The sequence below is a fragment of the Ovis aries genome, chromosome 3 (assembly GCF_016772045.2).
Source record: "Ovis aries strain OAR_USU_Benz2616 breed Rambouillet chromosome 3, ARS-UI_Ramb_v3.0, whole genome shotgun sequence".
In the NCBI taxonomy this organism is placed as follows: Eukaryota; Metazoa; Chordata; class Mammalia; order Artiodactyla; family Bovidae; genus Ovis; species Ovis aries.
In genome coordinates, this window is record NC_056056.1 from 83,725,312 (window position 1) to 83,749,362 (window position 24,051).

The 24,051-nt window shown below is 40.6% G+C and overlaps 1 protein-coding gene across 10 annotated transcripts in view; it reads left to right on the forward strand.

Annotated features, from left to right (window-relative positions):
* The window catches only part of SLC8A1 (solute carrier family 8 member A1), a 458,773-nt gene that overhangs the window by 77,381 nt on the left and 357,341 nt on the right, over window positions 1-24,051 (forward strand). For 5 of the 10 annotated variants that reach the window (XM_012173106.4, XM_042246260.1, XM_042246261.1 and 2 more), the window contains one exon: window positions 14,650-16,481. In XM_012173106.4, coding sequence (XP_012028496.1) covers window positions 14,650-16,481 — 1,832 coding nt within the window. Of the gene's footprint in view, window positions 1-14,646; window positions 16,482-24,051 lie in introns of all 10 variants that reach the window. The other 5 variants (XM_012173120.4, XM_060412238.1, XM_042246259.1 and 2 more) reach the window with 1 other exon arrangement.

Genomic DNA, 24,051 nt, shown 5'->3' on the forward strand with positions numbered 1-24,051 from the left:
GCCTTAGACATGTGCCTGTGTTTTCTGAGCTCAGGAGTACCTAGATGTCTAGCAGTGATTTCCTCAGTTGGAAAGAGAATGATGACTTTGCTTCTAGATCAAAGATATTGATGAATGCAATGAAGAATGCTAGGTCACTCAGACCAAAGTTCTCTGAGGTCAGCAGGCATATCTCAGTATCTGAGCATGCATGCTCAGTTACGTCTGACTCTTTGCAACCCACTATGGACTGTAAGCCTCTAGGCTCCTCTGTGTGTGGGATTCTCCAGGCAAGAGTCCAGGAGTGGGTTGCCATGTCATCCTCCAGGCAATAGACATGTCATATTAGTTTTAATGTTTGTTTGAATTCAACAAGTGGCATATCTAACATTGTGCAAGGTCCTTAACTTCTCTGTGCCTCATTTTATTCGTCTGGTGAAAGTGAAAGTGAGGTTGCTTAATCATGTCCAACTATTTGCAATCCCATGGACTGTAGGCTCCTCCGTCCATGGAATTTTCCAGGCAAGAGTACTGGAGTGGGTTACCATTTCCTTCTTCAGGGGTCTTCCTGACCCCAGGGATCTTCATCTGTTAAATGGGAGTAATAATAGTAGAGAGCCTGATGGGGTTTTTGTGAGGAATGATACATTCATACTTATAAAACATCTGGAACTGCCTATAGCACATGAATGCTCAATGAAGATTGGTCCTTACTGCTTGAGGGACGACTGTCCCTACCTGTGTGCCTTTACACGGACATTCTGATTGTGGAAGGTTGTCTTGGAGAGCCGGAAGATAAGGACACACACGATGGCTGCGCCAAAGGTCACAGAACTGTTTTGTTTTGTTTTTTAATTAATTTATTTATTTTAACTGGAGGCTGATTACTTTACAGTATTGTGGTGGCTTTTGCCATACATCGACATGAATTAGCCATGGGTGTACATGTGTACCCCCATCCTGAACCCCCACAGAACTGTTTTTTAAAGGGCCACAGAGTAAATAGTTTCGGCTTTGTGGACCACAGAGCCTGTCAGAGCTACTCAACACTGCTGTAAAAACGTGAAAGCAGGCATTGACAGTACTTAAATGCATGAACGTGCTGTTTTCCATAGAACAGTTTTTACTTACACTGAAATTCGAGCATTGTGTAACTTTCACATCTGAAACAGTGCTTTTTAAAAACGTTTCAATCGTTTCAAAATATATTTTTTAAAATAGGCATTATCAAGACAGATGGTAGGCTAAATTTGACCTCTTGCCCATAGTTTCCTAACCCTCGAGACACAGATCTTAAGAGAAACACACCAGTCACCTTAGGGGCTGCAGGAATCCAAGCAATCGGGGTTGGTGTCATGGGAAGAGAGCTGGCCTAGAAACTCAGAGACCTTGTTTTAGAGCTTAGCTTTGTCACTTCTGAGATGTGTGGCTTTGGGGAAAAAGTCTTTTAAGTCTTCATAGCCTGAGTTTTCTTGCAGGGAAAAGGGAGGAAGGGGCAACATTAGAAGACTTTTAGGGGCCTTCCTAGCAATAAAAGCGGTTTTCTGAAGGGGAATTGGATATTCAGAATGGGTCATGGAGGACAGGTAGATAAAGCATGAGAAAGGGAAACAGGGTGTGAATTTGGGTAATTTTCAGTTTGTAGCTCAGCTGTCTACCAGGAACAGTAAATCTGGCAAGTTAGACAGGTGATGTATAATGGATGATGACCTTGAATGCCAAAGTGAGGAATTAGGATATCGTAGCTTTGGGCCACCAGCAAAATCCCTCGATTTTACAGATCAAGCTGAGAAAGGGAAAACGACTTGTCCAAGGCCACGTGACTGGTCAGTGAGAGCGAAGACCAGCACTCATTTCTTTTGGCCCCAAGACCAATGACCTTTCTGTCTACAGTACTGCCCCCAGCAGTGTGGTAGAATGCAGTTAATTTCCACTGTGTGACTGTGACCTCAGAGGGGGAGATTCTCATATGAATTTCAGAAGCTGTTTTTAGCATTTTCTTAACATGATCTCATACCCCAGTATATCTAAGAAGGTAGGTCTATGAGTAATCCCATTACTGAGAAGGGTAATTACAGAAGTGTCAGCCTAAGGCCTTGCACTCCAGCAACCTTTAGCCTGGCTTCTTGCTGAGTGTCTTTCAAAAAATTTTGGCTCAGATGTTACTTCATCAGCAAAGCCTTCCCTAATATCCTAGTAGGTCAGGCCTTCCATTACTTACTCTCCTAGGACTGTGTTTTTCCTTTATAGAATTTATCAATTAATAAATGCTTCTTTCTGTAACAGTTTAAATGTTTCTGTTTGTGACAGTTTAAATTAACATCTATCCTCTGTCTTCCTAGCTAGATAATAAATTCCAGGAGGAGAGAGATTGTTTAGTTCATGGTTCTAGCCCCGGATACTTTGCCAGACACATAATAGACATTCAGTGTTTGTTGAATGAATGTTATCTCATTAATCATTGATACTTGTGAAAATAATCCTTCCTTATGCAAAGACTTAATAGGCAGGAGTTACTATCTTCACTTGTTAATAAAATGGTTACATGAGCCTTTCCTTCTCCACTGAATTTTTTCTCTTTTTCAAAAGCTCCTGTCTAATCCTCAACCTATCACAAAAAGACAATAAGTCATGGCATAGTTACTAAAATTAAAACCATAAGTCAATATATAAACAGTTTTTCAAACACAGGTATATGGGATTGGTTTAAAACAGTGATCCCCATCCTTTTTGGCACCAGGGACTGATTATATGGAAGACAGTTTTCCCATGGACCAAGGTGGGGGGCAGAGGGGAATGGTTTTGAGATGATTAAAGCACACTGCATTTATTGTGCACTTTATTTCTGTTATTATTACATCAGCTCCATCTCAGATCATCAGGCATTAGATCGCAGAGATTGAAGACCCCTGGTTTAAAGGACATGTTCATTAGATGCCTTACTTAGTAAACTGTATGTTTCCTAAACTGTGCTCAGGGCTTTGTATAAAGAGTTCATATGTTCCCTCCTGAAAAGCTACTTGATTTATTTCTCTAAATAAAAATTTGGTTAGTTCCTTTCTAAGCTGCTTCCATTTTAAAAAATGGATTGGTTATATATACACTCAGAGCTGTGTCACTGCGTCTATTGTCAGGAACTTTAGAAAATTAGAACATAGAATGTTGATGAAGAGTCACCCTTGTGTGAGCATCAGTCAGCTTGAATTTTTAAAACAATGTTTACTTACTTTTGGCTGTGCTGAGTCTTGGTTGCTTCAGGGGCTTTTATGTAGTTACGGTGAGCAGGGAACTAGTCTGCGTGTGGCGCATGGGCTCGTCGTTGCGGTAGCTCCGTTTGTTGCCGATCATGGCTCCAGGGCACGCCGGCTTCAGTAGCTGCAGCACGTGGGCTCAGCAGTCATGGCTCCCTGGCTCCAGAGCACACGCTTACTAGTTGTGGTGCAGTGGCTTCGTTGCGCGGCGGCATATGGGATCCTCTTGGCCTAGAGACTGAACCTGTGTCTCCTGCATTGGCAGGCAGATTCTTTACCACTGAACTACCAGGAAAGCCCCCAACCTAGGTTTTGAAAAAACTGTTTCTTTTTACTTTCTATTTCTGTTCTCCTCAAGGGCATCTCATTCTTTGAAGGATTGTGCTTTGTGACTATGCAGGAAAATTTGATAGACCTACAAACTTTCAGTTGATAAATTCCCATCTCCCAAAAACAATCTACTTGAAGATGAAGCTTAATGACTCAGGAGAAAAAGCGGATGAAATTCACCAGCTTGCTCACATAACCAGCAATTTTTTTGTTAAAAAAGATTTTTTTAAGGCATTGTGCATGTTCCTGTCGCATGGCTTGAAACTGAATTCTGTATTAAACATTCCCAATCCCAAGAGACAGACTACAAAGCCAGAAGAGTGACTTCAGAGGTTTACTCTTGAGTTGAAGGGAACAGGGGAACATGGTGAGGCGCCATACGAGCCTCTCATTTAAAGAGCACAACTTTCCTCACCACCTAGGAGGTCTAGTTTGGGTTTTTTGTTTCTGCATATTGTTGATGTCTGTTCAGAGCTTGTGAATGGAACCTGATTGAAAGGTCTCTGAAGACTCCCAGAGAAGCAGAAGATACTAAGAAGAGGTGGCAAGAATACACAGAAGAACTGTGTATTCACAAAAGATCTTCACGACCCAGATAATCACGATGGTGTGATCACTCACCTAGAGCCAGACATCCTGGAATGTTAAGTCAAGTGGGCCTTAGGAAGCATCACTACGAACAAAGCTAATGGAGGTGATGGAATTCCAGTTGAGCTATTTCAAATCCTGAAAGATGATGCTGTGAAAGTGCTGCACTCAATATGCCAGCACATTTGGAAAACTCGGTAGTGGCCGCAGGACTGGAAAAGATCAGTTTTCATCCCAGTCCCAAAGAAAGGCAATGCCAAAGAATGCTCAAACTACCACACAATTGCACTCATCTCATACGCTAGTAAAGTAATGCTCAAAATTCTACAAGCCAGGCTTCAACAATACATGAGCCGTGAACTTCCAGATGTTCAAGCTGGTTTTAGAAACCAGAAGAACCAGAGATCAAATTGCCAACATCTGCTGGATCATGGACAAAGCAACAGAATTCCAGAAAAACATATACTTTTGTTTTCTTGACTATGCCAAAGCCTTTGACTGTATAGATCACAACCAACTGTGGAAAATTCTGAAAGAGATGGGAATACCAGACCACCTGACCTGCCTCTTGAGAAATCTGTATGCAGGTCAGGAAGCAACAGTTAGAACTGGACATGGAACAACAGACTGGTTCCAAATAGGAAGAGGAGTACACCAAGGCTGCATATTGTCACCATGTTTATTTAACTTATGCAGAGTACATCATGAGAAACGCTGGGCTGGATGAAGCACAAGCTGAAGTTGAGATTGCTGGGAGAAATATCAATAACCTCAGATATGCATATGGCACCACCCTTATGGCAGAGAGTGAAGAACTAAAGAACCTCTAGATGAAAGTGAAGAAGAGTGAAAAAGTTGGCTTAAAGCTCAACATTCAGAAAACAAAGATCATGGCATCTGGTCGCATCACTTCATGGGGAATAGATGGGGAAACAGTGGCGAACTTTATTTTTTGGGGTCCAAAATTACTGTAGATGGTGACTGCAGCCATGAAATTAAAAGATGCTTGCTCCATGGAAGAAAAGTTATGCAACCTAGACAGCATATTAGAAAGCAGAGACATTAATTTTATCAACAAAGGTCCATCCAGTTAAGGCTATGGTTTTTCCAGTATTCATGTTTGGATGTGAGAGTTGGACTGTAAAGAAAGCTGAGCACTGGAGAATTGATCCTCTTGAACTGTGGTGTTGGAGAAGACTCTTGAGAGTCCCTTGGACTGCAAGGAGATCCAACCAGTCCATCCTAAAAGATATCAGTCTTGAATGTTCATTGGAAGGACTGATACTGAAGCTGAAACTCCAATCCTTTGGCCACCTGCTGGGAAGAACTGACTCATTTGAAAAGATCCTGATGCTGGGAAAGATTGAAGACAGGAGGAGAAAGGGATGACAGAAGATGAGATGGTTGGATGGCATCACTGACTCAATGGACATGAGCTTGAGTGGACTCGGATTTGATGATGGATAGGGAGGCCTGGAGTGCTGCAGTCCATGGGGTTGCAATGAGCTGGACATGACTGAGCAACTGAACTGAACTGCAGATTTCCATGGATTTGCTCCTTTGCCCTATGTCTGTGTAGGTTCCTAGCTATCCTTAGCTGTTTCTCTTTGAGGAAAGCAGAGCAAGCCCTTGCCAAAATTACGAAGTATGTATGTTACTCTCAGTGATTTAATCTCCTCTTTGGAGGACCCTTTTGATCGCCGATTAGGGTCCATTTTTCTCTGCCCTTTTCTCTCTTCCCTACCCTATACACTCGCCATTTTTATTTTTTGGCCATGCTACATAGCATGTGGGATCCTAGTTCCCCAACCAGGGATTGAACCTGTGCCTCTTGCATTGGAAGCATGGAATCTCATCCACTGGACTGCCAGGGAAATCCTGGGACTTCAATAGTTTAGTATTGTCTGGAGTCCCAGTTGGTGATGAGAGCCCATCTGATGTACTATTTCACATCAGCATCATACTGATATTACAACAGTTATCTTCTAATATGTAAGCACCATGTTCCATCAAGGATCTTGTTTATGTCCTTTTGCTCTCTAGGCTGTGTTTGCTAAACATGCTGATGCCCTTCAAGCTAGTTCTGCCTTCCTACCCAGTTCTGCCTTTTATGCATTTCTACCCGTCATGCCAGGGCCAAGGCCATCTACATCGGAATCACCTACAGTGCTTCTTAAAATTCAAATTTGGGGGTTCCTCTTTAGAGCTACAGGGCTTTCCTCATGGCTAAGCAGGTAAAGAATTTGCCTGTAATACAGGAGACCCAGGTTTAATCCCTGGGTCAGGAAGATTCTCTTGAGAAAGGAATGACTGCCCACCCCAGTGTTCTTGCCTGGAGAATTCCATGGATAGAGGAGCCTGGTGGGCTACAGTCTACAGTCTATGGAGTCACAAAGAGTTGAATGCGACTGAGCAATTAAGACTTACATTGTTTTCTTTAGATTTACTGTATACCCATTGATAGGGCCCAGTTATCTTCACTTTAATGAATTTTCCAGAAGATCCTTAGGTGAAGTGAAGTTGAAGAAGTATTGTTCTATGCCTTTAGTCACATCATTGCTTCCTTCTGAAATGCCCTTACTCTCTTCAGCTTCTGTTTTTTCCAGTCCTTCCCTTTTATGGAATTTTCCATCTTCTTTCTCCTATTCATGGTCATTTGAGTAAATATCACTTGAAGACTGTAAATTTGATCAGGAACAGGGACCGGGAATCAGTCCGCTTTGTAATCCCCACCGTGTTTGGTCCGGTGCTTTGCACTAGAAGCCGTTCAATAAATGCTTGAGGACAAATAAATGGTCTACTCTGTAGAACTAGGAATACCAGGAGGGTTATACGTCACTCAAATGTCTGAAGGCGCAATGTCAACAAGCTAGTGTGGGAAATATTTTTAGGTAGGAGATCTTTTTTGGTGACCCAGAAATAAATGCACACATATGACCTCATTTTTCTTCAGTGTAAGGTCAAACATCAGGAAAGCTTGCTCTTTTCAGGGTGGATGGTGAATAAATCATTACCTGAAATAGTTGCTATTGTCCAACATGAGACCCCTCAAAGTTTCATGGAAGAGATGATCTGAGGCCCCCCTCTGGGAATTCACTACATTTGAAATCTTTCGGTTGCAAGACTGTAGATGGAGCAGTTGGAGGTTTCTAGAAGCCCACTTGTATGACCCCAAGACCCCAGGTATGTTAACCTGGAAAAGAGGTGGTCCACTTTGAGGGCATCCAGGTGTGGTCATGGTCTTACTCTCTGAATGCCTGGGAAGTCTCTCCTCTTCCTGATTCCCTAGTCATGGAAGAGTTCTGTCTTCTGGAAAGCAAGACTCACTCCTTGTCTCTTGTAATGACTTACTAGAATCTGAGCATCTTTGGGGAATATAATTTTATATGTCTTTAAAACAGTATCTGGCACAAATGAGTGGCTAAGAAAAGCTTGGCAAACTTGTGAACGAATGTGCTGTTTTCTCATTTCTTTGGATTACTTATCAGTTAAAAAATTAAAAGATAAACATGTCTTGACCCCAAGACTATACATTTGTGGGCTGTGTTGAGATTATTTTTTAAAAAATGATTTATTGTCATGAGAGCTAAGTATTAACTTACTTGTTGGGCTAAAATTTGGTATCATTCTCCACAGCTTTTCAGATTGCCTTCTTTTATTTTAGTTTTTGCTTGTTCACTGCTAGGATGTCATTCCCCATTTTCTTTTCTCCTGACTGAATGGAAAAACCTTGAGATTATTACATGCCTTTGGAGGGATTTCCGACCTCAGATTTTAGCTGATGATCCCTTAAATGGATCATCTTTCCTTGTCACGTGATGAATGGGAGTGCTTACAAAAGCCTTCCTTGGGGGTGGGGCGGCAGGAGATGGGCAAGGGAAAGGTGAAAATCTCTGGATGGGTTGATGTAAACTACACATGTTTATTCAGGAGGAAAGGAGGGGCAGCGTGAGAAGGTTATTTTGCATGAAGTACCTCAGTAAGGAGCTCTTTGCTAGGAAAGAACAGTATTGTTAATCTCTGTAGTGAAAACAAGTAAACGAAATGGTGTTGCCATTCTTCATTCTTCTCTACTGCATATTGATTGTGGCTTTTCAGTCTGATACTGGCCTCTGCTCCCTTTAGGGGTATCCATCTTACCTAGGGAGCATTTCTAAATGCGTATGCCTAGGCCCAGCCCCTGAATTCTGATTCCACACCAGAGATTTGGTGAATCAGCACAAGGCCAACCGAGAGGTATTTTATGCATTTAATAAAAGCAGGTGCTATGCATCTTCCATGTAGCAGGGTGTGCGCGAGGGCACTGGGTGAACAAGAGACAGAAATCCCTACCCTTACAGAGTTGACATCTATGAGAGAGAATAAGCAGAACTGTTAAATAAAGTCTATGATGTATAAAAAGTAGTAAGTTGTAAGACTTACAGACGTAGAGAACAGACTTGTGGTTCCCAAGGGGGAAGGAATTGGGAGAGAGATTGACTGAAAATTTGAAGTTAGGAGATACAAACTGTTACATATAGAATAGATAAACAGCAAGGTCCTACTGTATAGCATGGGGAACTACATCCAATATCCTGGGATAAACCATAATGGAAAAGAACGTAAAAAAGAATGCATGTATGTGTATAACCAAATCACTTTGCTGTGCAGCAGAAATAAACACGGCATTGGAAATCAGCTATAATTCAATAAAAAGTAATAAGTTCTATATAGAAAAACAAAGTAAGGGAAAAAGGGTCTCGTGACTTTTCAGTAACATTTTCATTATCCTAAATCCTGAAGCCATCTTTCCTTTTTGGCCACGTTGCCTGACCATTACCCCAGCTACTACCTTTGATGAATGAAGAGGGTGTTTTCTGACAAGGGACAGGCCCTGTAGTCTTATAAGTCTGGGCAGGGGGCTTGAGTCCCTTACGTGATGTCTAACTGCTTGTCTCCCAGAGGACCTGTCCTCATTTTTCAGGAAGAAAAGTAGAAACTCTCTCTTTGGGGAAAAAATAAAGTAATAGCAGAGAGTTGCTGTGGGCCCTGAAGGAGCTCCTTGGTGACGTGTGGCCATGGCCTGATGGCCTGAGGGTGGGGGCCAGGATGGTAATTGGCACCCTCCGCGGATGATCAGATAAAGAAGGCCAGCCTCTGGCATCATCTTTGTCAAGAAGCATTTGGAAGTGCTTGCATTTGTAGCGAATGAGAATTCAAGGTTGCTTTACCGTTGCCTTAGAAACAGATTCATTGCTTAGTTTTGAGGCTTTTAGTCAGCAAGAATTACAGAGGTGGGGATTCCAGGTCTTGGTGGAGAGTCAAGGAGTTCCTTGGAAAAACCTCAGCTGCTGATCAGCAAAATGAGACTAGGCCACCTCAAGCACAGAACTGGTGAGAAGGCCAGAGGTGCTTCCTCTCTGAGCTGGTTCCCCTTGTAGTCAGAAGCACCAAAGCTCCCACTGCGGTGCTGCCTCAGTCCTCCTTGAACCTCTGCTGTGGCAGTTTGATGATCTGCCTGGCGAGCACATGCATCCGTTTCTGTGCCATAGAGGGGTGGGCTCACTCAATTTGATACCTGTTCACCATCCTTTGTCAGTGATGTTCAGGTCTGTCATCTATAGGTGTTGGGGCTGTTTGGTTTGCTTTAAAATAAATAGTGAGCAGAAGATAATGTGAGGATTCTTGCGACTGTGTGCTGAAGGCTCGTTTGGATGATGTAATGAACATTCCTAAGTAAGAACTGTCCCTGGGTGTAAGGGCTTATCTGAAACCACTGTGAAGATCAGACTACCCCTTGTTCAGAGTTCAGTAGATCAGGGTGAAAGGTTAGAAGGTCAGGCAGCAGACTAATACATCAACAGCTACTATTTGCTGCTTAATTTTCATAGAAATAAATATTTGAGGGGACAGTGGCAAGAGTCAAATCTGTTTACATCTGATGACTGAGGCATCAGAATTGAGACAAAACATGGAGGGAAAAAATGAAGAAGGACTCATTTTTTGATGACACCTAACCCACATCCTCAGGGCTTCACTGGTGGCTCAGTGGTAAAGAAACCCCATATCCTCACAAGCATTTGGATTTGGTGTTAATTTAATAAAGAAAGAAACTGAAGTCCAGAGAGTTCTTTCCAGTTGCTTCATGACCAATAAGCTATAGCAGTGTTTTTTGGTCCACTGACCTCACAAATTAGATGACTGTGAAACCATCTTTTGAATATAATTGTGACATTTTTGAGTTAACCTCAGAAGTCCCCTTCCTTTTTGTGTAATAGCAATGATGGATTTTTTTTTTTTTTTTTTTACTGCTTTGTCCACCCTTAGACATTGATACCCTTTTGGCTGGGAGCGTATTGGGAGATGTTGGTTGGGGCAGGGCTGCTTCTTGACAGACTGAAGAGATTGCCCTGAGAGTATTTGCAGAAGAGGTTACCAGGTAATTGCTAAAAGGCGGGAGAGTGGGAGCCAGTTGTCTCCGGGAACATCGCAGCCCACAGGTTACCTCCCAGCTGCGGATATCTGTCCGTGTCAGTCTGCCATCCGTAAGATAAAACTAGGCTTGTTGGAAACCTTTTATGGGACTTTTGCTACCTATCCCCACATAGAAGCCAAGAGGTTTTCCATTGAGCTAGTCTAAGCCCAAATCCAATAGTTCTCAAAAGATTGCTATATACACTCTCAGGTGTGGTAGAATGGAGCAGGGAATTACATCAGTCTCAGAGACAGACCGGGCTTTGAATCTTAGTTACTGTCTGACTTTCAGCAAGTATGTAACCTGTCTGAACCTCAGTCTTCCCACCTACAAACAGGATTACAGTATATTGTTAGGGGTGCTATTCACACAGACTCTAATGGAAATGGCAATATTAGGAGTTGTATAACAGGGCAATGCTTGTTTCTGGAAGTATTAGATATAATAATTAGATATAGACAGATGTAAAAAATTTAACATGGTGTCTGGGACAGTGTTTAATGATGGAGCCTGGGATTACCATCTCAGGCAATCAGCTGTGATTTGTGATTTGCTGTGGTGTCATTTTGAAGCATTTTGGTGCTTCAAAGAAGGAAAATAGTTCAGGGCACAGAAAGCACAATATGCAAAGACCTGGAGGTAAGAAAGTGCTGTCCTGTTCAGGAATTGAGAGAATTCCCAAATTTTAGAACTCAAAGGCCAGATCCTGGAAGGTCTAAATAGCCTATTGAGGGGGTTTGCATTTGTCTTCAGGGCAATAGGCCATGGAGAGTTTTAAGGGGAGTGAGAGAGTGTGATGTGCATTTTGGGAGGTTTGTTTTGGCTGAGATGTGAGGAATGGAATGATGCGCCTTGGCAGCAATTTCAAGGGAGTGGTTCATTCTATCCACCCTGGAGACAGGCGCAACTTTGTGTCTGTTCTGGTAGACTGTGTGTTCGGTACTATTCCCTCTGAGCAAATTCTTAACCTTCCTGATCCTTACAGGTTACCAAAATGTTTTAAGTTGCTTTAATCTTCCAAAAGGTCACTGCAAATGTTTATTTTTCCTTTTTAAACTTTAGATCTTTACTATATCATTTTATATACCTGCAGGGCATTGGGATCATTGCCTTGATCAGACTTTTTTTTTTTTATAATAGGCAAATACTGGCTTCCTTTTTTCTCTTCTTGTCTTTATAGTCTGTTCTTTAGTGAACCAGCAGAGAGATTATTTTAAAAGATAAATCAGCTCATAGCACACTTCTGATTGGAATCTCTCTGTGATTCCCATCTCCCTCACAGTCAATGCCAGTGTCTTACAGTGGCCTCAGTGCCCCTCGTGACCTGTCCCTGCTGGGTTCCCAGCTCCTGAGCCCTGCTTCTGTCCACCACTGCTCTTTCACCACACAGGTTTCTTCCTGGTCCCTAGACTATGCAAAGCACAATTCTCATCAAGGTCTTTGTACCTAACTTGAAATTCTCTTCCTGCAAGTATCCACAAAGCTTGGGCCTCTTCTTCCTTCAGGACTTTGCTCAAATGGCACCTTATCAGCGAGGCCTTCTTTAAACTGTCCATTATAAAATCATGCATTCCATGTGTGTGCACATACTGACACACAAAACCTGGCACAGACACCATAACATACAGACTTCCTGTCCTATTGAAATTGCTCCCTACCCCCCACCATTACAGTGCTTTTTACCACCTGACATTTACATTTATTTGTTTGTTTCCTCCCCATTAGAATATAAGGTCTGCAAAGACAGAGACTTTAAAACAAATTCACTGATGAATTCTCAGGACCTAGAGGAGAGCCCATCATGTCCTAAAATTTGTCTGGGCAGCTCTCATAACTCTGTGGAATAAATTGCTGCAAGGTAGTTAGAACTAGGTCTGCCACTGTTCTCACAGGGATGGTTCAGGGTTACCTTGTTTTAAGAAGAGATCCTACAACCCGCTCAAGCCGAGTCATGCCTGAACGAGGAGATACGCTGACCATGAACTGCATATTTTTAAAATCTGTTTCTTCTATTTTTCCACCTTTTGCTTAGAATGGGGTCCGACCACCACAGCCCTCTGCTGGGTCTTCTTTAGTGTGAGGAAAATGTCAAAGCTTACCTCCCTATAGCGATGAGCTTTAAAAAAAGTGGGGAGGAGGGTGCTTTAGGTGATGCCAGAATGTGCTGGGCCAGGTAGGGGTTCTCCTGGACCCTGGTGCAGTTTTCAGTATAAGCCATTGGCAGTAAGCCTAGGGCAGAGAGTGTAGGTAAATGTGGGGATGACTTAGATAGCCTGAGGCCACGAAGGGGTCTAACCCAGCTCTACATTTAACTTTACGTCAGGCCACAGGACTAAGACCTGACTCAGGCCCCTTCTTATCCCTATGTCATTGGATGTTATAACTGGCTTTCCAGACCAGAGTCACCCTGACTTGCAGCAGATCCTTCTCTGCTTCATTGTTCCACTCTCCACCACCAAAATCCTGGAATCAGAGGTGATACAAGGTCACTGAGGGGCACAAACCTTGGTTACCTGAGCAGAGTGGTAGGTGGAGCGACCATGAACCTGGACTCCCACCCGTGGTGCTATAGCCATGTCCCCAGTTGCCTAACAGCCCTTTAGTCCCATAGGTACTTTTGGTCACTGTCATTTTGCCACATGATTTAATTTAGCTGGAATTATTGCCCCTGTATTTTTAGGTCACTTGCGTCCTCTATGGAACTGATGTGTATTTTAGAATGACCATGAATAGTCTGACATTGACACAGAGAAGGATCATTTAAGGCTGGTAGCACTGATTTCACAGCCTGTCAGGCAAGACCTGGGCAGGACACATGCCCAGACCTGGGCCTGCTTATCTCCCTTTCCTGCCATGGGCAGCCTGCAGATTCTAGAATGAGATCTGTGCACAGATATGAAGAGCAGCGCTTGAAGAACCAGATGCCCAGCTGCTAATGCATCAGAAGACCTGGTGTTGCTGAAAATTAGGAGGAAATGTTCTGTCATCAAAACATGCTTTTAAAAACTATACTTATCGTGTGGAAATATTGCCTTACAACAGATTTTTTTTTTTTCCCCTCAAGTGCAAATACCATTGAGCTTTGATTGCAGGCAAGCTGGAAGATTTCTCTGTGGTTCTAAGATCCATAGATTTGTTGTTGTTCAGTTGCTAAGTCATGTCCGACTCTTTGCAGCCCTATGGACTGCAGCATGCTAGGCTTCCCTGTCCTTCACTATTTCTCAGTGTTTGCTCAGATTCATGTCCATTGAGTCGATGATGCCATCCAACCATCTCATCCTCTGCTGCACTCTTCTCCTTTGTCTTCAGTCTTTCCAGCATCAGGGTCTTTTCCAATGAGTCAGCTCTTCACATCAGGTGACCAAAGCATTGGTGCTTCAGCATCAGTCCTTCCAGTGAATATTCAGGGTTGATTTCATTTAGAATCAACTGGTTTGATTTTGCAGTCCAAGTGACCCTCATGAGCCATAGGACACAATTGCATTAAATACAGTCTAAACTGTGCCCCAGAATTTAAAGATCATTACTAGGTCATGCATTTGTAGGATTTTTAGAGTCTAAACTTCAGAGCATCACTCTTCAGATGATTTTGGCAATGAAACAGTTTTTGGAAGGTTGACTGTGTTAACCACAGTTTAAAAGAAGATCTGCCTTAGCAACAAGGAAAAGATTATTTAATGCGTCAAAACTTTGTGCTTTTTCTCATTGGCTGTCAGCATGCTTGTATGTGTGTTCAACAAGCCAAGGATATAATTGAACGTTTTCTTCCAGTAAGTCAGCTGTGTACATTGCTCATTGCTCAGTAAATGGGACTACATGTAGAAAATCCACAAGTGGAGAGATTGGGCTGTAAACATTACTAAGGATTGCTTTATCACAGATGGATTCTTAGAGTCATGATTCACTGTAGATGTTGTGATAGTCAAATATAAACAAACCATTGGTAAATGTAATAAAAATAATTGGGTCACTTGAGTGCTTTGGGTCCAGATCTAATGATGTGATTTTTTTTCCCCTACCCTCCCCCTTTCTTGTTCTCCCCAGTAGGTTGGGACAGTTGGAACTCTGCCATTGTCCAGCATGCTGCAGCCCCGTCTGTCACCTACCTTGTCGATGGGATTTCATGTGTTAGCCATGGTGGCTCTCTTGTTCTCCCATGTGGACCATATAAGTGCTGAGACAGAAATGGAAGGCGAAGGCAATGAGACGGGCGAGTGTACTGGCTCCTACTACTGTAAGAAGGGGGTGATTTTACCCATTTGGGAGCCCCAGGACCCTTCCTTTGGGGACAAAATTGCTAGAGCGACTGTGTATTTTGTGGCCATGGTCTACATGTTTCTTGGAGTCTCCATCATTGCTGACCGGTTCATGTCCTCTATAGAAGTCATCACGTCTCAAGAGAAAGAAATCACCATAAAGAAACCCAATGGAGAGACCACCAAGACAACTGTGAGGATCTGGAATGAGACAGTGTCCAACCTGACCTTGATGGCCCTGGGATCTTCAGCTCCAGAGATTCTCCTTTCAGTAATTGAGGTGTGTGGCCATAACTTCACTGCAGGAGACCTTGGTCCTAGCACCATTGTGGGGAGTGCCGCATTCAACATGTTCATCATCATTGCGCTTTGTGTTTACGTCGTCCCGGATGGGGAGACGAGGAAGATCAAGCATTTGCGTGTGTTCTTTGTGACAGCAGCATGGAGCATCTTTGCCTATACCTGGCTTTACATCATCTTGTCTGTCAGCTCCCCTGGGGTCGTGGAGGTCTGGGAAGGTTTGCTCACTTTCTTCTTCTTCCCCATCTGTGTTGTGTTTGCTTGGGTGGCAGACAGGAGGCTTCTGTTTTACAAGTATGTCTACAAGAGGTATCGGGCTGGCAAGCAGAGGGGAATGATTATTGAACACGAAGGAGACAGGCCATCTTCCAAGACAGAAATTGAAATGGATGGGAAAGTGGTCAATTCCCATGTTGACAGTTTCTTAGATGGAGCCCTGGTTCTGGAGGTTGATGAGAGGGACCAAGATGATGAAGAAGCCAGGCGAGAAATGGCTAGGATTCTGAAGGAACTCAAGCAGAAGCATCCAGAGAAGGAAATAGAGCAATTAATAGAATTAGCCAATTACCAAGTCTTAAGTCAGCAGCAAAAAAGTCGGGCATTTTACCGCATTCAAGCTACCCGCCTGATGACTGGAGCGGGCAACATTTTAAAGAGGCATGCAGCAGACCAAGCCAGGAAAGCCGTCAGCATGCATGAGGTCAACACGGAAGTGGCTGAAAATGACCCTGTCAGTAAGATCTTCTTTGAACAAGGGACATATCAGTGTCTGGAGAACTGTGGCACAGTAGCCCTGACCATTATCCGCAGAGGTGGTGATTTGACCAACACTGTATTTGTTGACTTCAGAACAGAGGATGGTACAGCCAACGCTGGATCTGATTACGAATTTACCGAAGGAACTGTGGTCTTTAAGCCTGGTGAGACCCAGAAGGAAATCAGAGTTGGCATCATTGATGATGACATCTTTGAGGAGGATGAGAATTTCCTTGTGCATCTCAGCAACGTCAAAGTATCTTTGGAAGCCTCGGAAGATGGCATCCTGGAAGCCAGTCATGTCTCTACCCTTGCTTGCCTGGGATCTCCGTCCACTGCCACCGTGACTATTTTTGATGATGACCACGCTGGCATCTTTACTTTTGAGGAACCCGTGACTCATGTGAGTGAGAGCATTGGCATCATGGAGGTGAAAGTCCTGAGAACATCTGGAGCACGTGGAAATGTTATCGTTCCCTATAAGACCATTGAGGGGACTGCCAGAGGTGGAGGAGAGGACTTCGAGGACACATGTGGAGAGCTCGAGTTCCAGAATGACGAAATTGTGTAAGTTCTTTTTTTTTATACCTATGTGTGTGGTTGAGTGCGTTTGTGGTTGTGTGAACATGTGTGTGTTTTTTAAAAACTAAATGGTGAAGAAAGAATGGATTGGTTACTATACAGAACCACTTTCAAAGTATCAAAATATCCCAGCTTCTAGCTTATGTGCCTCTGATCAATATACTATATATGTCAAGATCCTAATGTGCTTTCATTTTTACTTTTATGCATTTACAGTTTTTAAGTACATTTATAGATCATGGTGAAATGAGTCTTCTGACAGAATTTATGCACTTAGGGATCGGTTAAGAAACTTGTATTCTATCTTGATCATGTAACAGACACACAGAAAGGGAATATCGCAAAAGTCACGTTATGTCCTAACTTCATTACTGAGTACAAATTGGGAAAGCCCCAAAATAATTTCCTGGCTACAAGGGTTGGCTGAAATGATTTTTGCTGCTTTTCTCTGACACTGTTTTTGTGATAGTATAATATTTCTGCTGAAATGCTAATGCTTAATTATAATTTAATGACCAGTCCTGCCTTTTCAGTTTGATGCCAATGGGGAAAAGTCATAAAGTTCTTTTTTAGTTCTGGTCTGATTTTACTTTACATGGTTAAACAAACCCTTTTACCCTGCTGGCATAGGGATGATGAGAGAAATAAAATTCTAAGTGTCTGAAATGACAAGGAGCAGGTCAGAGAAAAGAAGTAGGAAACAATTAAGTTTTCCTATTGACACTTTACAGTGATATTTGCCAACGCTGTAACATAGAATATCTGATTGTGTGATGATTCCTCCGTTGGCAGAGGATGTTTAGAGAACTTTTCCTCCTTCCTTGCCTAAGGCCAGGGGCATTGCACTCACCAAAAGCAAACCAGAAAATATGACTCAGTCAATAATATCCAAACTGCAAGGATGGAAGAAAAGGAACTGTTTATAATATCTGCAGTGAAACATTCATTTTATTCAATATTTGAATATTTTCAAATGAATGATTATGTTGATGGGATCATTGACAACTTAGGAATTTCAGGATAAACAATATAAAATGTAGTTTATCAAAATGGTTAACTCTTGTTAATGGCATGTGACATCACAGGTGCATTCTCTTCAAGATGAAATTTCTTCTGTAAGTGTAGAGAATAGATACAAGGATTGGGGGGCGGTGCAGAGGAAACAGATTTTCCTAAAAGAGGCTTCCAGTGTCTTTCACCTCTTTGACATTGTATTTATCGAGATGGGCAGTGTGCTATCACAGTGAAATCTAAGAGAGATTGTAATAGCCTTCCTTGGATGTGTGTGTGTGGAGAGCTTTTGCTCAGTATCTATTTTACATTGGTTCTTATGCTGTTAACATTCCACTTAGTGAGACATGTTTTGTTGGGACAGATACTTTACTGAAAGAGGGTAATAGGAAATGAATATCCTGCACACCCAAGGATGGATTTTCCCAAAGGCCTGTGTTGATTATGTTCCTGCCCACATTAGTACATTAACTTTATCTCTTTGCTGGGAATTCTTGCTCATTACATTTCATAATCATTTCAGTTATTGAACCCTCTTGTATTAGATAGACTTTTACATGGATTACAAGTGCTACTGCATATCATTAAAGGAATACTGCATGTTATTAAATGAATTCACAAGGGTAGCTCTTAAATATGACCAAATTGGTATTTTGTTCTGTTTACTCATTTTACCTAGGATGTTTTCTCAAAAAATGCAATATTGCTTTCTCTTGAGAATAATGGCTCTGTACTTGTTTGAGAGGCAGCTTTCCCTGTCTAGTCTGGTGTCCAGGACTTCTACCAAAGCATAAATAAATTTCTTTTGGGCAGAGTGTGGTAGAACAAAAAGACAGTGGTTCGATGGTAAAATTTAGTCTGTCAGGCTCTATTTCAAACATTCACCCTATGCCATTAAATGGATTTAATTCTTGCTATGGAAGGAATATTGCCAAATTTCAGCTTTAGAAATTTAGACATCTTGTGAAAACTGGTAAGAATCAGTGGAATTATCAGCATCTCTGTGTATGTGTTCTTAGGAGTATTCTAGATGAATAGCCATTCCTAGTTCTATAAAATTCTTCCTATCTTTTATGTGGTAAGTTGAAATATGAACTTTTAGAAATGACAAAACATGTTATTTATAAGTGTAATGAAAGTACATCCCTGCATTTTTTCTTCTTTCTAAAATTTTAAGGAATTTTCATCTTAGTGTTATAGAGTTTTACTACCGATAAGGTTTGAAGATAGTTAATAGGTCTATTACTTGAATAAATTTGTTGCGGTGACTGGTACTTAGCCTTAACCTAGGCACCAAAGATTCAAACAAAATGCGTCTGGGAAAACATGATATTATCAAATATCCCTTATTCTATTTTTTTTTAATGGGTTGTTTCTCCTCTGGTCGTTGTTTCCAGTGTCAGGTCCATACAGTCAAATCCAAGTTAAAAAGAGTCTGTCTTCATGCAGTCTAGGTGAAGTATGTAGACACAACTCAGTTTTTATCTTTTACAATGAATTTATATTTCATCCAGTTTCATCCAAAGGTAATCTTGAGAGATGATGTTCTCAAACACCTAAAATACATGGATGGGACTATGGATACCCCTCAGCTTTAAAATTACTGCAGATGGTGACTGCAGCCATGAAATTAAAAGTCACTTGCTTCTTGTAAGAAAAGTTATGACCAACCTAGTGAAGTCACTCAGTCGTGTTCGAGTCTGAGACCCCATGGACTGTAGCCTATCAGGCTCCTCCATCCGTGGGTTTTTCCAGGCAAGAATACTGGAGTGGGTTGCCACAACTTAAACAGCATATTAAAAAGCAAAGACCTTACTTTGTCAACAAAGGTCTGTCCAGTGATGAAATTCCAGTCAAGCTATTTCAAATCCTAAAAGATGATGCTGTGAAAGTGATGCACTCAGTATGCCAGCAAATTTGGAAAAATCAGCAGTGGCCACAGAACTGGAAAAGGTCAGTTTTCATTCCAATCCCAAAGAAAAGCAATGCCAAAGAATGCTCGAACTGTTGCACAGTTGCACTCATCTCACAGGCTAGTAAAGTAATGCTCAAAATTCTCCAAGCCAGGCTTCAGCAATACGGGAACTGTGAACTTCCAGATGTTCAAGCTGGATTTAGAAAAGCCAGAGGAACCAGAGATCAAATTGCCAACATCCGTTGGATCATGGAAAAAGCAAGAGAGTTCCAGAAAAACATATACTTCTGCTTTATTGACTATGCCAAAGCCTTCGACTGTGTAGATCACAACCAACTGTGGAAAATTCTTCAAGAGATGGGAATACCAGACCACCTGACCTGCCTCCTGAGAAATCTGTATGCAGGTCAAGAAGCAACAGTTAGAACTGAACATGGAACAACAGACTAGTTCTAAATCAGGAAAGGAGTACGTCAAGGCTGTATATTGTCACCCTGCTTATTTAACTCATATGCAGATTACATCATGAGAAATACTGAGCTGGATGAAGCACAAGCTGGAATCAAGATTGCCAAGAATATCAATAACCTCAGATATGCAGATGATACCACCCTTATGGCAGAAAGTGAAGAAGAACTAAAGAGCCTCTTGATGAAAGTGAAAGAAGAGAGTGAAAAAGTTGGCTTAAAGCTCAACATTCAGAAAACAAAGATCATGGCATCTGGTCCCATCAGTTCATGGCAAATAGATGGGGAAACAGTGGCAGACTTTATTTTGGGGGGCTCCAAAATCACTGCAGATGGTGACTGCAGCCATGAAATTCAAAGATGCTTGTTTCTTGGAAGAAAAATTATGAATGACCTAGACAGCATATTAAAAAGCAGAGACATTACTTTGCCAACAAAGTCCTGTCTAGTAAAAAGCTATGGTTTTTCCAGTAGTCATGTATGGATATGAGAGTTGGACTATATAGAAAGCTGAGTGCCAAAGAATTGATACTTTTGAACTATGGTGTTGCAGAAGACTCTTGAGAGTCCCTTGGACTGCAAGGAGATCCAACCAGTCCATCCTAAAGGAAATCAGTCCTGCATATTCATTGGAAGGACTGATGCTACAGCTGAAATTCCAATACTTTGACCACCTGATGTGAAGAACTGACTCATGTGAAAAGACCCTGATTCTGGGAAGGAGTGAAGGTGGGAGGAAAAGGGGAGGACAGAGGATGAGACGGTTGGATGGCATCACCGACTCAATCAATGGACATGAGTTTGAGTGGACTCGGTAGTTGGTGATGGACAGGGAGGCCTGGCATGCTGCAGTCCATGGGGTCAGACACCACTGAACAACTGAACTGAACGGCTTTATTAGATAGTTTTCTAAATCTTTTGTTTGTTTAATGATATGCATGAAGCCAGAATTTATGATGCTTTCCACAGCATCTTAAAGCGATTCTTGGAAAAGCCTGGATTTAAAATATATCTAATTAAGAAGTCATTAACCAAGGTTGAAATAGAGTTCAATCTGATCAGGGAGGGAGATTAAAATACAGTCAGATTTATTGATTCATTGTTTTCAAGAATAAGATAGATGCCTAATCTTTGACCTCAGTTTTAGTGTAGAAAAAGTCATTTAAATTTATAAAATAGGCATGTCTGTCTTCATTCATATTTTTTTATAAATGAGTTGAATTATTTCAACTTGACCCTTTTAAAGATCAAAATCCATATTTTAGGAAAATACCATTAAGTGGTAAGTGCCGCTTGTGGTCTCAAATAAAATTTATTCTCAGCAAAACACTTGAAAATTACAATGCAAACACTCATTAGACAGATATAATTAACAATTAACACATGCTTTTGTATAAATGCAATCAATGGCAAATACTAAACCCATGCTAGCTAATCCTGACTTTCAACAGGGAATTCTGTCTAATGTTAACAGCTAATAAAAAATAAATGAAGAATATGCTAATTTGATTTGTGGTTAGGAAGGTGACATCCAAAAATTTGAAGTGCTACTAATGTTTGTTCTTTAATGATGCTAGTTTCTTGCTAATAATTATAGAAAATGTTGTTCGGTGTTTCAAGGTCTAGCTTGACTGTTCTGGAAAATGTTAAGGTTAATTAGTGTAGATACAAATCAAATTTAATTACTTAGTTATAGCTCAACAATAATATCAATTTTGGAAGATTACTCAAAACATCATGAGCATTTACTGCTATATATTTAAAATGCAAAGTTGGAAAATGAAGTATGTAGGTCGCTTAGCAAATCATTTTACTGGGAGTTTCTAGCCATAATTTGTTAAGCAATGGATCTGTCCAAAATTAATTTAGCTCTAGAGACTATTAATGTTTACAAGTTTGATTGCAACGTCATTACTCGAGCAATACAGTATTTATTGTATTGCTAATACAATAGCAATAGCTATTCGCAAATAGCAAATACAATATGTAAGACATCTCAACAAATATAGCTCTTGGATGCAAAATATTTACATGACTTTTTTGGAAAAATATGTAGAAAAGAAATTCCATATAGGCTTTACGGAATCGTAATTATATTCCAGGGAAAATAAGTGCTTTGTTTTTGCTATTTATATTACCAGTATTCTTTTCTTGCTCTATAGAATACCAAGGAATAAAGACTTAGCTATATGATAAAACAATTCAGAGAGTAGAACAAGAAGGCAGTCAGCTATAAAAAATGAAAAAAAATGTTAAAAAAATTTGAAATGATCAGAAAAAGAATAATAATTGTATTTTGGGGGAAATCAGAAATGGTGAACAATACTAGAGAAAATAGTGTTAGACAAAAAAGACTATTCGCTCATACTACCTTGAATCCAGCATATTCTAGACTTACTTTGTGGCAAAAGTATTTATCTGTGACATTTAGCCAATTAAAATGATGGAGGCATGACACCTTACATTGATAAAAAATTTTCCCAAGTAATATAAAAAATTTAGATGGAATAATTTTAGGGTTTTAATGGACTTCCACTTTGGATTATCTTTTCAGACTGGAATATTTATCTCTTTTAGAAGCAAACCACATGTAATATCATTTGAGAATCTAAATTGTAACTATAAGAAATGTTTTTATAAATGCATATGTTTTCATGAATGCATAACTACTATAAAAAATAAGACAGGGTAAGAGCCAAAAAAAAAAAAAAAAAAAAAGATGAGTTCTAATTCACCGCTGCTGGGAACCTAAATTGATTATGTGCAGAAGGGTTGTTTACCATGTCAACTAGGTTTCTGCCTTTGCTACTGTAATCTCATTTTCCCACTGCAGATTAGAGTTTGGGGTTATAATAGAATTATGTAAAGAAATTTTATCTTAGCAAATGAGATGTCTTAGTTTAGACACACTGAAGTGTTTATAGGACTGCCTTCTGAGTCATCATTCAAGGCCATCACATAGAGGGCTGATTGATTTTCTGGTTCAGGGTTAGAAAAGAATTTATTTATCAATCAGTCTGTACATACTTACTAAGCTACTAATTTGCACTCAGCACTGGACTAATTATTTTGAAGGAAACAGAAGAAGTATCTCCGAATACTCTAAAATGGGGGATAATGAGATAACATATTTTAATCAGTATAAATATCATTCCAAAGATAAGCCATAAGTTGTAGGAGAAGACTTAAGTTGGGGTAAAATATTTGCATTTGCAGAAGGCATAATTGGAGAGAAAAGTAATGTTCATTTTAGGATGGAATCATAACTTGGAAACCTGAGTATGGACATTTTCAATATATTGGACAGTTCTCAATGAAAGACTCACTGAACATTAATTTTCTTTCATAAAATTTTATTTTTTTAAATTATGGTTGATTTACAGTGTTGTTAGTTTCAGGTGGGTAGCAAAGCGAGTCTGTGTGTGTGTGCTTATTTTTGGTTATATTATTTTCCATTATGGTTTATCATAGGATGTTGAATATAGTTCCATATCCTATAGAGTAGGACCTATCCATTCTGTATATTACTATTTTGCATCCGCTAACCCCAAACTCCCCCTCCATCTCTCTTCCTGCCCCACTTTGGCAACCACAGGTCTGTTCTCTGTGTCTGAGTCCGTTTCTGTTTTGTAGATAAGTTCATTTGTGTCATATTTTATATTCCACATATAAGTGATATCATTTGGCATTTGTCTTTCTCTGTGGGCCTTCTCTTAAGCATGATAATCTTTAAGTCCACCCATGCTAAATAATGACATTAGCTCATTTAATGGGATTTTAAATCATTATGAAGGCATTTAAATTAATCTGAGTATATATCCCTTTAAACCAGTCACAAACTGACCAGTGTTGCATTAGTCTACTTATATGAGATATCTAAAATAGTATATATCACTCATAGAAGCAAGAGCAGGATGGTGGTTGTCGGGGGAAATGGAAGGGAAAATGGACAGTTGTTAATCAACAGGTATAAAATTTCAGTTAATGCAAAATGAGTAAGTTCTAGAAGTCTGCCATACAACGTCATACCTGTAGTTAATAAAATTGTGCCATGTACTTAAAAATCTTTAGAGAGTTGGATCTTATCAAGTGCTTTTTAATACAATAGCATAAAAATTTTTAATTGTTGAAAAAAGAAAAGTGTGTGATCTACTTAAAAATC